The sequence below is a fragment of the Vitis vinifera genome, chromosome 5 (genome assembly GCF_030704535.1).
Source record: "Vitis vinifera cultivar Pinot Noir 40024 chromosome 5, ASM3070453v1".
NCBI lineage: Eukaryota > Viridiplantae > Streptophyta > Magnoliopsida > Vitales > Vitaceae > Vitis > Vitis vinifera.
This window is the reverse complement of record NC_081809.1, coordinates 8,964,557-8,977,096: the sequence shown is the minus strand read 5'-3', so window position 1 is coordinate 8,977,096 and position 12,540 is coordinate 8,964,557. Positions and strand designations below refer to the sequence as shown.

Sequence of the window (12,540 nt, the reverse complement as noted above, 5' to 3'; positions counted from 1 at the left end):
TCAAGATCATCCATACTGTCCACCCTCCCAACTGGAATTAGTTCACTTTTTTCCAAGTTTATCCTCAATCCAGAAACCGCCTCAAACCACATAAGAAGCCAATTGAGATAAGTCAACTGATCTTGTGAAGGTTTGCAAAACACCAGAGTGTCATCAGCAAACAACAAGTGGGAAATTAGGACCCCTTCTTCGCTTCGACCCTTCACCCTACAACCAGATAAAAAATCACCCTCTACTGCCCTTTTAATGAACACACTAAAGACCTCCATAGCAATGACAAAGAGGTAGGGGGAAAGGGGATCGCCCTGCCTCAAACCCCTGGAGCTTTGAAAAAAGCCCGTAGGGGTTCCATTGATCATCACTGAGAAACTTGCAGTGGATATGCACCACTGAATCCACCTAATCCATTTCTCCCCAAAGCCCATTTTCTTCATGATTGTGAGAATAAAATTCCAGTCCACTTTATCATACGCCTTCTCTATATCCAATTTACACAAAATGCCGCTCTCATTATTCTTAAGGGTTGAATCAATGGCTTCATTGGCTATCAACACTGCATCTAGAATTTGTCTACCTTCCACAAACGCCCCTTGAGCTTTGGAGACCACCTTTCCAACCACTTTTTTTAGCCTATTGGCTAAAACCTTGGCCAGCCACTTGTACAAGCTTCCCACCAAGCTTATAGGCCTATAATCCCCTAAAGCTTCAGCCCCTACTTTTTTTGGGATTAAGACCAAGAATGTAGCATTTAGGCTTTTAATAAATTTGCCATTTTCGTAAAATTCCTTAAAGAAGCCCATCACATCAGCCTTTACGAAATCCCAAGCAAAGAGCCAAAATGCCATAGAGAATCCATCTGGCCCCGGGGCTTTGTCCCCATTACAGCCCACTAGAGCATCAAATACCTCCTCTTCCGTAAAAGGAGTCTCCAATGCATTAGCATCCAAAGGCTCCAACATCTCAAACTGCAGCCCAGAAACAGAAGGCCTCCATTCCCCCGGGTTAGACAACAATGTCTTAAACGCATTGGCAATCCCTTCCCTAATATCATTCTCCTCCGTAAGCCAAACTCCGTTAATCTTAATTCTGTCTGCATTTTGAGTCCTTCCTCATCTCTTTTCTATGTGATTTGTCTGCTTGCTTATTTGTTTCTCCACCACATGAGTGGGTTGGCCTCAGAGAATGATATATATTGTGAACTTAAATTCTAACAACTTTAGCTTTTAGGAAAGTTGGTAACTCAACAACCAGGATTTCTCAAAGAACAATTTCTGAAATTTGATTTTTAGTACAAACCCCACCAAGGGGTTTTTGCTGCACTGGTATGAAGCCACCACTCTACAATGCTTGCAACCCATTAAAATACAGGGAAGAGGAACTGTTTTAAACTTCTTTGCAACTAAATCTCAAGGAGGAACCAAATTAGCAATTTTGTCCCAAATTTTGTTGAATTTCTTTCTGATCCAATTGCCTAAAATGAAGCTAAATGAATTGAACCCCAAAATATCTTATAGCTGGTTTGGTCATGTGTTTTGTGGTAAAACTGTTTACTGATTATAAAATTATATTACTAATTGTGGTTGGAGTGATTGATAATGTAGTTTGTTGTTCTATGTGTAAATATTTGTGGAGTATTTGTTTGCCTAATTGAAATTGGGATGAGTCTGTTTTGTCTGTACAGGATTAAGAATGAGCCTTATAATGTGTTATTCATGTTTTCTCTAGAACATTTTAGATTCTAACCATTGATATTCTCCATTTTCTTTGGTTGATAATGGTGTCTCCTTTCCATATCATATTATCAATGACATTTTTAAATGTTGTATAAAACACAAGGATTAATTCAATTTCAGGGAGACACATAATATGCTCTTAATGTCAAGTTGCAAAGATCCTGCTGGGGTGTGGCTCAACTGTAGTGGCCTTTTGGCAATGAGCCAAGGGTATAGAGCTCCACCATCCCTAGTATTTAAGTGTTGTAGGAAAGAAGGGCAAGCCCCAAGGTATCTAAGGTTTGCTTCACTGGTAGATGGAATAAATATCTCGTTGTTGGGGTGAATTCCCCGTTATAATTTTTTTTTCTTTTTTTTTTTAAGAAATAAAGTTATGTTACAGAGGTTTTCTTTTCTCATTTTTTCTTTTGTTAAGCCTGATGGGTTTGCTCACTGCCATGCTAGAGTGCGGTTGATTATTTGTAATGGAATATTGAGTCAATTTCAAAATTGAGTTTTGAGGGAGCTTGTATTTTTTCTATGGGTCTTACCGGTCTCCTCTTGAGCTCATGTTCCATGGTAGCACGATTTTTAAGGGTTAGTTGTGTTTTTTATTTACATGTGTGTATAAGGGCATTTTGATAAATACGTAACATCGTATAAGAGTTTGTGAATGATCTTTCTTGATTGAACAAATTGATTTATTAGAGCATAATAACACAAATTAATCAATTAAGACCCAAATGGGTTGGATTAAGTGGCCCAAGTCTAAGATGGGTTGAAATCACTTAGTCTATGGGAAACCTGTATAAACCCCTCCTTAGGGGTTTAGGGCTACACTTCATACATTTAATCTTCCATTCTCTAGAGAAAAGAGAGCCTTAACCATCAACTCATTGAGAGAACTCCACCCCTCCTATGTCAGGATCCAAAAAGAGAGCCATCGGGCAAAAGACCCTTGGTTTACGAGATCTACCATGCATACAACACATCTTCATCGATAGGATTCGATATGAGAACATCCAGAGTTGAGATAAAACAAACCTAAATTAGACCTATATTATATATATATATATATATATATATATATGTATATATATATATATATATGTATATATATATATATGTATAATCAATCTAAGGTTGAGAATAGAGTAATCTAGGGATTCCCTATGCTTCATATGTTTTAAGGCACCTTATACTTATTCAAATTGATCTTAAACTACTTTTTTTTTTCTTTTAAAATTTAGATGAAAATGAATTTGAGGAAAAAACCTCAACTGAGCGACTAGTTTCCCAATGCATTTCATAAATAAGTATTTCATTTTTCATTTATTAGTAAGAGAGCTCATTGATGAATTTACTATTCATCTATCCAAGAAGCTATCACATTGTTTTTTTTAGTACAAATTGAACAAAAAAACTTACACGCCTTAGTGCACCCTTTTTAATCCTAGCTTATCATTGTAATTCTTGAGCTACAACTTGTTGCTAGGTTGTTGTAATGTCATCTCTTTGAATTCTAATGTATAAGAGAGTTCAAGGGGGAGGAAATTTTAAATTATGTATTATAGGTGGTTCCTTCAAATCAAGAATCCAAGTGTAAAGGTGATTGAATCTTGGAAGATTAGTGGAACACTTAACTTGGTTTTGGAGCTTAAAGAGATAGGATGTATGTCGAGATTACATTGAACTATTATAAAACATTGTTTGTATCTCTCATTCTTGCTCTATTTTAATCTACATCGACTTCATATATTACTTATTTTATCATTTGCACCATAAAGAGTTCAGATGTATTAAAATTGATCAATACTCAATTCACTTCTCTTCTTAGGTATGTTAAGTTGGATTGACAAGACTTCACAATTAAATCATTTTTGAAATATTAGTTTATATTTAAAACATTACAAATGTTTAATATTAAGAAAATTAAAAACTTAACACTTTAAAATAAAGCCTTTACAAGCCCTATTTACGTTGTTTTAGACTCTCCAAAGTTACATTTTCATAAATTATTATTTTCTTTTAAAATTGAAGCAAATAGGACTAGTTTTAATTTGGGTAGGCTTAATTTTTTTTTGGGAAATTAACAAAAATCATCCTATTTTGAATTAACCCATAAACCTTTTTTTTTCTAAATAATATCAATCCTACAATATATCTAAATATCCAACAAATGATTTTATTAAGACTTTCCATTGAAAATAATAATAATGAATAAGAAAGGAGTAGACAAATTAAACACATCTAAACATATCATATAAAGATTCATTATACATATGAATTTTTTTTTTTTTTTTATCAAATTCTAACCAGAAATTTTAAAAGAAAAGTTTTTTTGATATTACAACATGATTTAGAGATGATAGTATTTCAAGAAAATAGTTTAGGACTAGAGCCCGTTTGGTAGTGATTCTAGTGGAAGTGTTTTTATTTGAAGTGTTTTCTGCTATAGTGTTTCTATGAAAAACACTTTTATGATAATCAGAAAAAATGATTTTAAAGTGTTTTTGATAATATATTGTATAAATATAAAAACACTTTTAATATTAATAAATTACCAAAAAGGACATACAATTTTAATTAAAAAAATTGTATGATAAACAAAAAAAACTTTTTATTAATGAAAAAACATCTAAATTACTAAAAATTTAATATTGAATAAAAGATAATTTTAAAATTAAAACAATATATGATTACCTATTAATTTCTAAAAAAAAAAAAGACTTTTCTAATTAAAAATAATAATTTTTTTATCACTATACTAAAATTTTAAAAAATATTTACAAAAAACATCTAAATCAATAAATAAATAAAAACATTGAATAAAATATAATTTTAAAAGTAAAACAATATATGACCACCTATTAATTTCTATAAAAAAAAAAGATTTTTCTAATTGATTTATCACCGGGGGCATTTTTGGAATATTTCAAAAAAATTGAAGTGTTTTTTTTAAAAAAACACCTATCAAGTGATTCTCTAAAAATCACTTCAAGTGTTTTTCCAGATTTTTAAAAGTGTTTTTTAAAATTTGTCAAACACTTTATTTTCATCCCAAAAACACTTAAAAGTGTTTTTAAGGGTGGAAACACTTTTAAAAATCACTGCCAAACGGGCTCTAAATAAGAACACAAGGAAAAATATCAAGTGATTTACAAGGAGAGAGAACTTTCCTCCGACGTCTTCTTACAGTATAGCTCCTTCTGTAACAGTGTATTCATGTGCAATGGACTCTCAAAGTGTGGATTTAATAGTAGTTGTCCTTCAAAGAGCCAAATCCCCTCTTCTCTTGCTATGTGAAAAGATCAAATTCCTCTACAAGTTGCTCCCTTTTTTCGATCTATCCTTGTTAAAGAAAGACCAGCTACTACTACTTCTATTCCTTGCCTTACTAATGTGAAATCATTCCTTCCGTCACCTTATCTAAGATGGTGATTACCTTTCTAAGAGCAAATTTGAATGACAAAGCTGGAAACAGTCAAAGGCAAACCCCTTATTAAACCAAACAAAGGCTAAGGTAAAGCATGGCCTTACTTCTTTCTCTTTGTCTTTGTCTACATCCTATCCTCTCTCTCTCTCTCTTTATACCATAAATCGGACGCTAGGAGCTACCTACTCGATATCGTTTGCTATTGGCTAGAGATACGAAAGAACCTATTTGCCCATTTACTTTCAGCTCTGTAAAAGAACTCCTTATATATACAGCCTTGAACAATTTTTTTATAATTATTTTTTTCTGTGCTAAATTGTTTAACTGTTCTTTGGTCTCTTCATATTAAATTACCTGCCATGTCCAACGGTGTGGATGCTTTTATTATAAGTTATATGTCCTTTTCAAATGTTCCTTTTTTTAATTGATTGACTTTCATTCATGTTCACGTGCCCGTGATTGAAAGCCGACAAAATTCTTATTGTAATTACGACATGTTTGAATTATTCCCTACCCACCTTTCTCATTCCCAATCCCAATCTCAATCTTGTTCTTTTCTAACTATTTGTAGATTTTTTTTAATTTTTTAAATATTTTATCGATTTAAACTTAAAAAAAAAAAAAGATTAAAATTAGTAACTCCATATGATGTCAATCCCATGGTTAAACATTGTTTATGCCCATAACCCATGTGAATTGCAGGCCCATATGAAAATTAGAAGTGGAAATTTCTTTTCCTTTTTACGCTTCTTATTTGAATACATTTTGAACTGTCAAAATTAAAGAGAGTTGAGAAACACATTTCCATGAAATAATTTACATTCATGAATCTATGGAGAAAATGGTGCATAGAGATATCATCTAAAGGGTTCAACTGGTGCAGTTTCTTGAAGAAATGCTGCAGCCTCAAAACATTCGGTAGCTTCCACTGCCGATGCACCCATCTCAGCTTTGCATACCAACCCAAGATTGTACCATGCAGAAGGGTTTGTTCTGTCGATACGGAGAGCATCAGTCAGAAAGCTTCTCACAGCTGGTAATGATTGGTCGCTCAGCTTTCTCAGAACAGTTGCTGTGGAGATCAAGCTTGGGACATGGGATGGTTCAACATCCAAAGCTTTCCCGAATGATTTCAATGCCTCTTTGTGAAGTCCCTTAGCCTCATACAGTAAACCTATCAAAATCACCACCAGGGTTCAGGTCTGAGTTAAGCTTCAGTTTTCATTTACTTCTAAACACAACTGCTAAGTGAAAACTTTCAAGCTTTTTGAATTCCGGTATCAGACAAACAGAAGAAAACATCAGATGAAAGGTGAGCAATGATGGCAACCCCAGAAAGTGAATTGATTTACAGCTTTCAAAACACTAACCAGAAAGGAAAAGGAAAAGGAAAAGTAATAGAAATCCCTCAAATGGGAAAAGCTTATGTATCGTCTCTAGACTTCAGTAGCATGATTGGTTCCTCCATCCCCAAATTCTGCAATGTTTTCTTTTATCATATATAATCCATTGGCAGCTAATAGGATGGTTAAAAATGATAATGTGAAGCTTGAAATGATTTTGCATGCATGATAAAATGACTATCATATCGTATCATATCCAAAAACTTTATTTTCGCTTCAACACTTCCCTCTCTTTAAACAGCCATTTGAAGACAGGTACTGGAAATCGTTGTACCAGCTGTAGAAGTTAAGAATTGTAGGCTGACAGAAATATGCTGTCAACGCTATATATCCTAGTACTGTGTTTGCACCTCAAATAATTTCCTACCTTTAAAACTTGTTTCCAACCTAACAATAGGCTCCATTTGGATTTTGGAAAGTTTGAGGGAAAGCATGAGGAAAAGAAAATGAAGGGGAAAATAAAAAGGACAAATGAAGCTTTAATTTCAGAAGAGAAAAAAGAACAAAAAAATTTCAACAAATTTTCCGAGATCCTAAGTTTCCAAGGAGAAGGAGCATCCAGAACACCATAAAAGAATAAGAAGCTACCACCACAATTTTCATAAGAATAATATGCAGGGGATAAAGGCTAGTGTCACTCTTGTATACCTGTTGAATGCCATCTAGATGCAGAATGAGAACCAATAGCCTTTGATTTTGAAAGACAGACCTCAGCATCCCGCCACTGTGACAAGCTTGTGTATACATTAGCTAGATCATGCCATGTTTCCATTTCCAACCTTCTGTGATGGTTTGCCCTGTTCTGCAAAAAACAATGTAAAGAAAGTAATGGACCAAACAACTCTCTTGAATCTCAACTGAATACAGAGTTAAATTCTTTTCCTTTTATTTCTTGATGAAAAGCTCCAATTTTTTTTCTCAGATCAGTAATCTCAGTAAACTGCAAAAAATAATCAAATTTGATAACTTGACTACTTCGGTTTGAACATTGATCATCTTTAACTAATTACAAAAAACATATAATCTCAATGATATAAAAAGCAATACTGGATTGTCATTTCCAAGAACACTAACATGGGTTTTCCCTATTTCTCATGCAATAAAAACTGGCCCAATATTTATCCAAAACCAAACACCATACCTTCAGAAGTTGCTTCCCAACTCTAAAGTTTTTATTCCGAACTTGAAGAACAGCAAGAAGATGAGTATAGGTCTCTATTGCATTCTTTAAACGGCCCTGTGCAATCTGGAGTTTAGCTTTAGTACGCAACAATTCTCCTTGATCCCACTTCCCAGTCTGATCCATAGCAGCATTAATTACACACTCAGCATCTTCAAACTGTTTTTGAGCAGACAATATTCTAGCCAAAAGGATCCACCCTTTAACACTAGACCCAGCCTCAATTTTCAACAGCTGCCTTGCATAATGAAGTGCAGCATCCAACTTTCTCTGTTCAGCATTTTCTAGACTAAGATGGAATAAAACATTCGGATCCCTATCTATCATTGTTCTTTCAGCAGTTTCTAGTGCCTCAAGTGCCTCATACTGTCTCAGAATCCTATCATAATCAGAGGGAGAAGATCTTGATTTAGCAGATAATGAAACACCGAGTAAGCAATTGGCAACACTTGCCATCTGTTTGCATCTTCCTTGTAACTTGGAAAGTGCTTTGTGAGCATAATCTGTCCCTTCATCTGTGCAATCAACATTCTCCCCACAAATTTTTGAAGCCAGCAATAATTCTAGTGTGCAGTCTGGGTTATCTCTGTTATTCAACAAGTTCCTCAACAGATTCAAAGCAACCATATCCTCACCTTCCCCATGGTAGCAAAGAGCTAAAGTGCTAAATCTTTCTTTTCTTTCCATGATTCCAGGAAGCAAGAGTTCAACCTGATGGGCAAGAGTCCTTAACTCACCTGAAACAGACAAAGCAAATGAAAGGTGATCGATGATTGATGGGTCCCATGCAATTCTTTTGAGAACAAACTTTCTTAGCAGAATCATTAACAGAAGAATAGCCTCTTCTATATTGTTCCTTGGTACAAAGGAGCCTTCCATCTGGGAACGAAGATTTGGAGGACTTGCATCACTACCACTATACAGAAGAAATATTGCAAATTCCTTTTCTATCTTTGTTGCGGTTTCCATGTCAAGATTCCAATTATGGAGGAGGGCCTGCCGATATGACAGGATTGCTTCTTGGGGAGAACCAGCAAGTTTCCAAAGCTCAGGAAGCAACTCAACAGCCTTGTTCAGAGTCTCCAGCAATTTACAATCAGCAGCAAAGTTCTCAGGCAAGCCTTCAGGTAATGCAGATTCAACAGTGTCCAGAATAACTTTGCATGATTGAGCAGCTTCTGCAAGAACCAATTAAAAAGAAAGCTTAGCTACACAATGATGGATTTAAAGGTATATTATCATCGGAAACTCTTTTCCTAGTTTGTCTAACATTTTCTTGTTCATTCTGTGTGTGCTATGAGAGAGAGAGAGAGAGAGAGAGAAAGAGGATTAGAATAAACGTAACATATGAAGAAATTTCAACGGAGAAAGAATTATTTTCTAAAAATAACCAAAAACAGAAGGATTATGCTAGTTGCTGTCTTTCACACACAAATTTGTAATTAACCAAGAAAGAGCAATGAGGGGCTCATATGTCTGGCACCCTTCAAAAAGAGTAATGCTTTCAAAAGCATTAAAAAGTTGATGATCTTTATGATTGCTTTAATCCATTCAAAAGCATTAAAAAAGGAGGTCAAAGGCAAGAAAAATACAAACAAAGAATGGATCAAAGAAAAAAAATTAAACAAGGTGGAAAAGCACCTCCAAATCTCCCAAGAGCCTGCAGTGATTTTGCCTTGAGGAAAATTGCTTCAATAAGTAAACTAACAGCATGCATGGACATAGGTGGGATAGCCTCACTTTGTGAACGGCGTCTGTGCAGTTCGCACCTTCTAGCAATGGAGAGTTTCATCTTGGGAGTTACAGCGGCAATGTCTATTCCTTCAAATACATGAAGAGCCGCTTCTATATTTCCCTTTTGATACTCAAGCCTTCCTAATAAAGCTCTTGCTTCCTAGAAATTACAAAGGTCTGTCAGCCTTTTGACAAGACAGTGAAATGAACATGACAGTTTAGCAACCACTAATACAATCAACAACTAACAACAAAGTTAACAGGTACCATATCAATCTTGGTGAAATCAACATGAACTATGATAGGAACTTCCCCAAGCAGGTATTTCTTCACATTCATCAAATTTTTGAGATGAAAAATAAGTTAAACAGGGTGTAAGATGACAGGTTAAACTGAAAACTAGATATCTGAAAGCTATAATTCCAGATAATTCCTGCGCATAAGCTATCATCCTCCAGAGACAATGTCGTAAGGGATGACCAGTAACAAGTATTGTGTTCTTATGAACAAAGAGAGTGCATACTGGATTGGCTTGGTCCAAGTATAGAAATTTGGATATGAAAAAAGACCAGCCATAATGCAAAACTAGAAAAGCATAAATAATTACAAAAATTTCCTTTTTAACAAAAGGTCAAAATGATAACCAAATGACTTCATTCTCTACAAATTTTTACAAGCACAGGCTTTGTAATTGTTTGAAAAATTTTATTTTCAGTATAATACCCCTTCTTGGACACTGAAAAAATATATTGGTCTTGTCCTGATTCATAGCATATCACATGTATATATGCCTGTAGACAAGCAACTTTGCTTAAGAAACCTACCTCAACTGTTTCATCAAAAATAGTTTGCTGCAATATTTTTTGTTACCAAGCATTAATATGCCTGTAGACGAGCAACTTAGCTTAAAAAACCTAAATCAATTGTTTCACCCAAAATAGTTTGCTGCAATATTTTTGGTCACCAAGCATTAAAACTCCCTTAACATGTAATTAAGTTTCAAGTATAGTTTCCAAAGATATTCCATCTTTCTCTAAGTTTCTCTTATAAAAAAAAAATATATCATTTTCATCGATTTCCAAAATTTGATAGTTAGCTTATCCATGAAAATCAAGAGTTCTTACAACAGTGACAAGGAAATTGTTGGAGAGTTACTGCCATCCAGAACAGCAATGAAATTATTGATGAAAACATCTGGTTTATTAGCTCAATGCACAGCCTTAACAGTGGCTCAGGAGCCAAATTGAAATTTAGGGGCTACATGAAAATTCTAGCAAGATGTTACCTATGATCTCAGTCACTCCCATCACTGCCACTTTCAAATAACATTATACCCAAGTAACTGTAATATCAAAGCTATGTTTCACCAGATAAATCCCTAAAACAATCTAATTTTATCTAAGAAAAGAAAAAGCTCCACCATCAAGCAAGAGAACAGATTCGGACACAGAAATATATCTTTCCTATGTTAGAAGCATTCAGTTAAGATAAACACAAATTTAATAGTACCTTCCTTAAGAATGAGATTTTGGCTTCATCCATGGCATTAAGATGATGATCATGTAAAAAGATTGAGATGCAAGTAAGACATGGGCAAACTGACCTCATAGTTCAAAAAACCACTTTCCCGGAGAGATGACTCTGCTTCCTCAATGTTGCTTGTATCGGGCTTCCTTTCATTGTCACCAGCTCGAGAAGAGTATCCACTTGCAGAATAGTCCCGGGTCGCCAGAGACTCCGACGAAGGAATTATTTCATCCACTCTTAACTGCTCCCCTGAACAAATGCACTTCATCATCTTCCTCAACCTGCCTCTAATGCTGAATCCTCTCTTGTTCATCCAATTCTTACTTGTCATACCGTTCTCTTGCACTTAAAATTCTTCTGAAGTACCAACACCCACAAAACAGGTAAAAATCAATGTCCTCTAAAGAAACAGAGCACCCTCACTGTTAATCAACTCAAAAAACAGGAACACAACAGAAGTACCCAAAATTCTTGGGTAATAAGATTCAACATCTTACTTTGTCAGGAAAATGAAGCTGGTACAAAAAGCTAATCAATATTTAATGCCAGCTTCCAAATCAACTTCATTTAAGGAAAAAGAAAAAGAAAAAAGAAACTAGCCTAAAACCCTAAAATCCAGAATTGGAACATCCCAATTACCCCTTGAAATGGACAACCCACATACAATTCTGCAACCCCACTTCATTGATTCACAAACATCATCAAGCTACTACCCTTGAAAACCATGATGGTCACACCCCGTGTGCGAAAAGAGGGGAAAAAAGATTCAACAACCCACAAAAATCTATCCACGCCCAGATGAATTCACCACCACCCACATGATAAATCATCAAAAAACATGATTTTGGCCACCAAAGTGAAAAGAAGAGCAGACCCATTACAACATCATGGAAGAAAAACCAAATAAAAGATCAAATCACACTTTAATAAAAGTACCTTTTAATGGGTAAAAGCAGTGACTGAGCCCACAGGACATCAACACCACTATACATTCTCTCCAATTCAACCAAGACTAGGTCCCTTGATTGCTCTAGTTCACCAAGAATCCAAAGCTTGCTTGAACTCTTTTTCCTTTTTTTTTCGCCTTTTTTCTTTTTGGATTTTATAGCACTTGTATGGATTTTCTTCAGTGGTTTAGTTTTCAACAGTTTGAAAACTGGAGTTTGCGCATTAAATACGAAATCTAACACTCTGATATCTTCTTCAGAGGTGTGAACGCACAGAAGAGACTTCGGAGCAAAGCTTACATCATTGTTATTATTATTTAATATTTAAAAAATGCTGAAAGTATTGAAGGGAATTTCCTGGGACCACCTGTTTGAAATTTACCACAGCCATTATGGTCTACAACCTTACCCTTTCAATGATTTCTTTTTGGAAAATTAAAATCATATCCTCTTCCAACATAATTCCATGTTTTTTTCAATCATTTTCAAGAAAGAATTTATAAAATAAAAATTATTTATAGTCTTTTTAAAGAGGGTTGATAAAAAAATTTTACTAATAATTTTTTTTTTTTGGGAAATTTTCCATTCAATAATAACATTT

General features: G+C 34.6%; 1 protein-coding gene across 4 annotated transcripts; it reads right to left on the bottom strand.

Annotated features, from left to right (window-relative positions):
- Positions 1-5,857: 5,857 nt before the first annotated feature.
- On the bottom strand, positions 5,858-12,241 carry LOC100261272 (protein NPGR2). 4 transcript variants are annotated; one of them, XM_002285335.5, is made up of 6 exons: positions 11,929-12,241; positions 11,069-11,349; positions 9,373-9,625; positions 7,693-8,909; positions 7,200-7,353; positions 5,858-6,322 (listed from the first exon to the last, which is right to left on the bottom strand). In XM_002285335.5, exons 2-6 carry the CDS (start codon positions 11,321-11,323, stop codon positions 6,006-6,008), a joined length of 2,196 nt encoding a protein of 731 aa, XP_002285371.2. In that variant the 5' UTR covers positions 11,324-11,349; positions 11,929-12,241; the 3' UTR covers positions 5,858-6,005. The 4 variants fall into 4 exon arrangements, with proteins under 4 accessions (XP_002285371.2, XP_010650120.1, XP_010650121.1 ...); XM_010651818.3 differs by lacking the exon at positions 11,929-12,241 and adding an exon at positions 11,490-11,913; XM_010651819.3 differs by lacking the exon at positions 11,929-12,241 and adding an exon at positions 11,632-11,902.
- Positions 12,242-12,540: the final 299 nt, after the last annotated feature.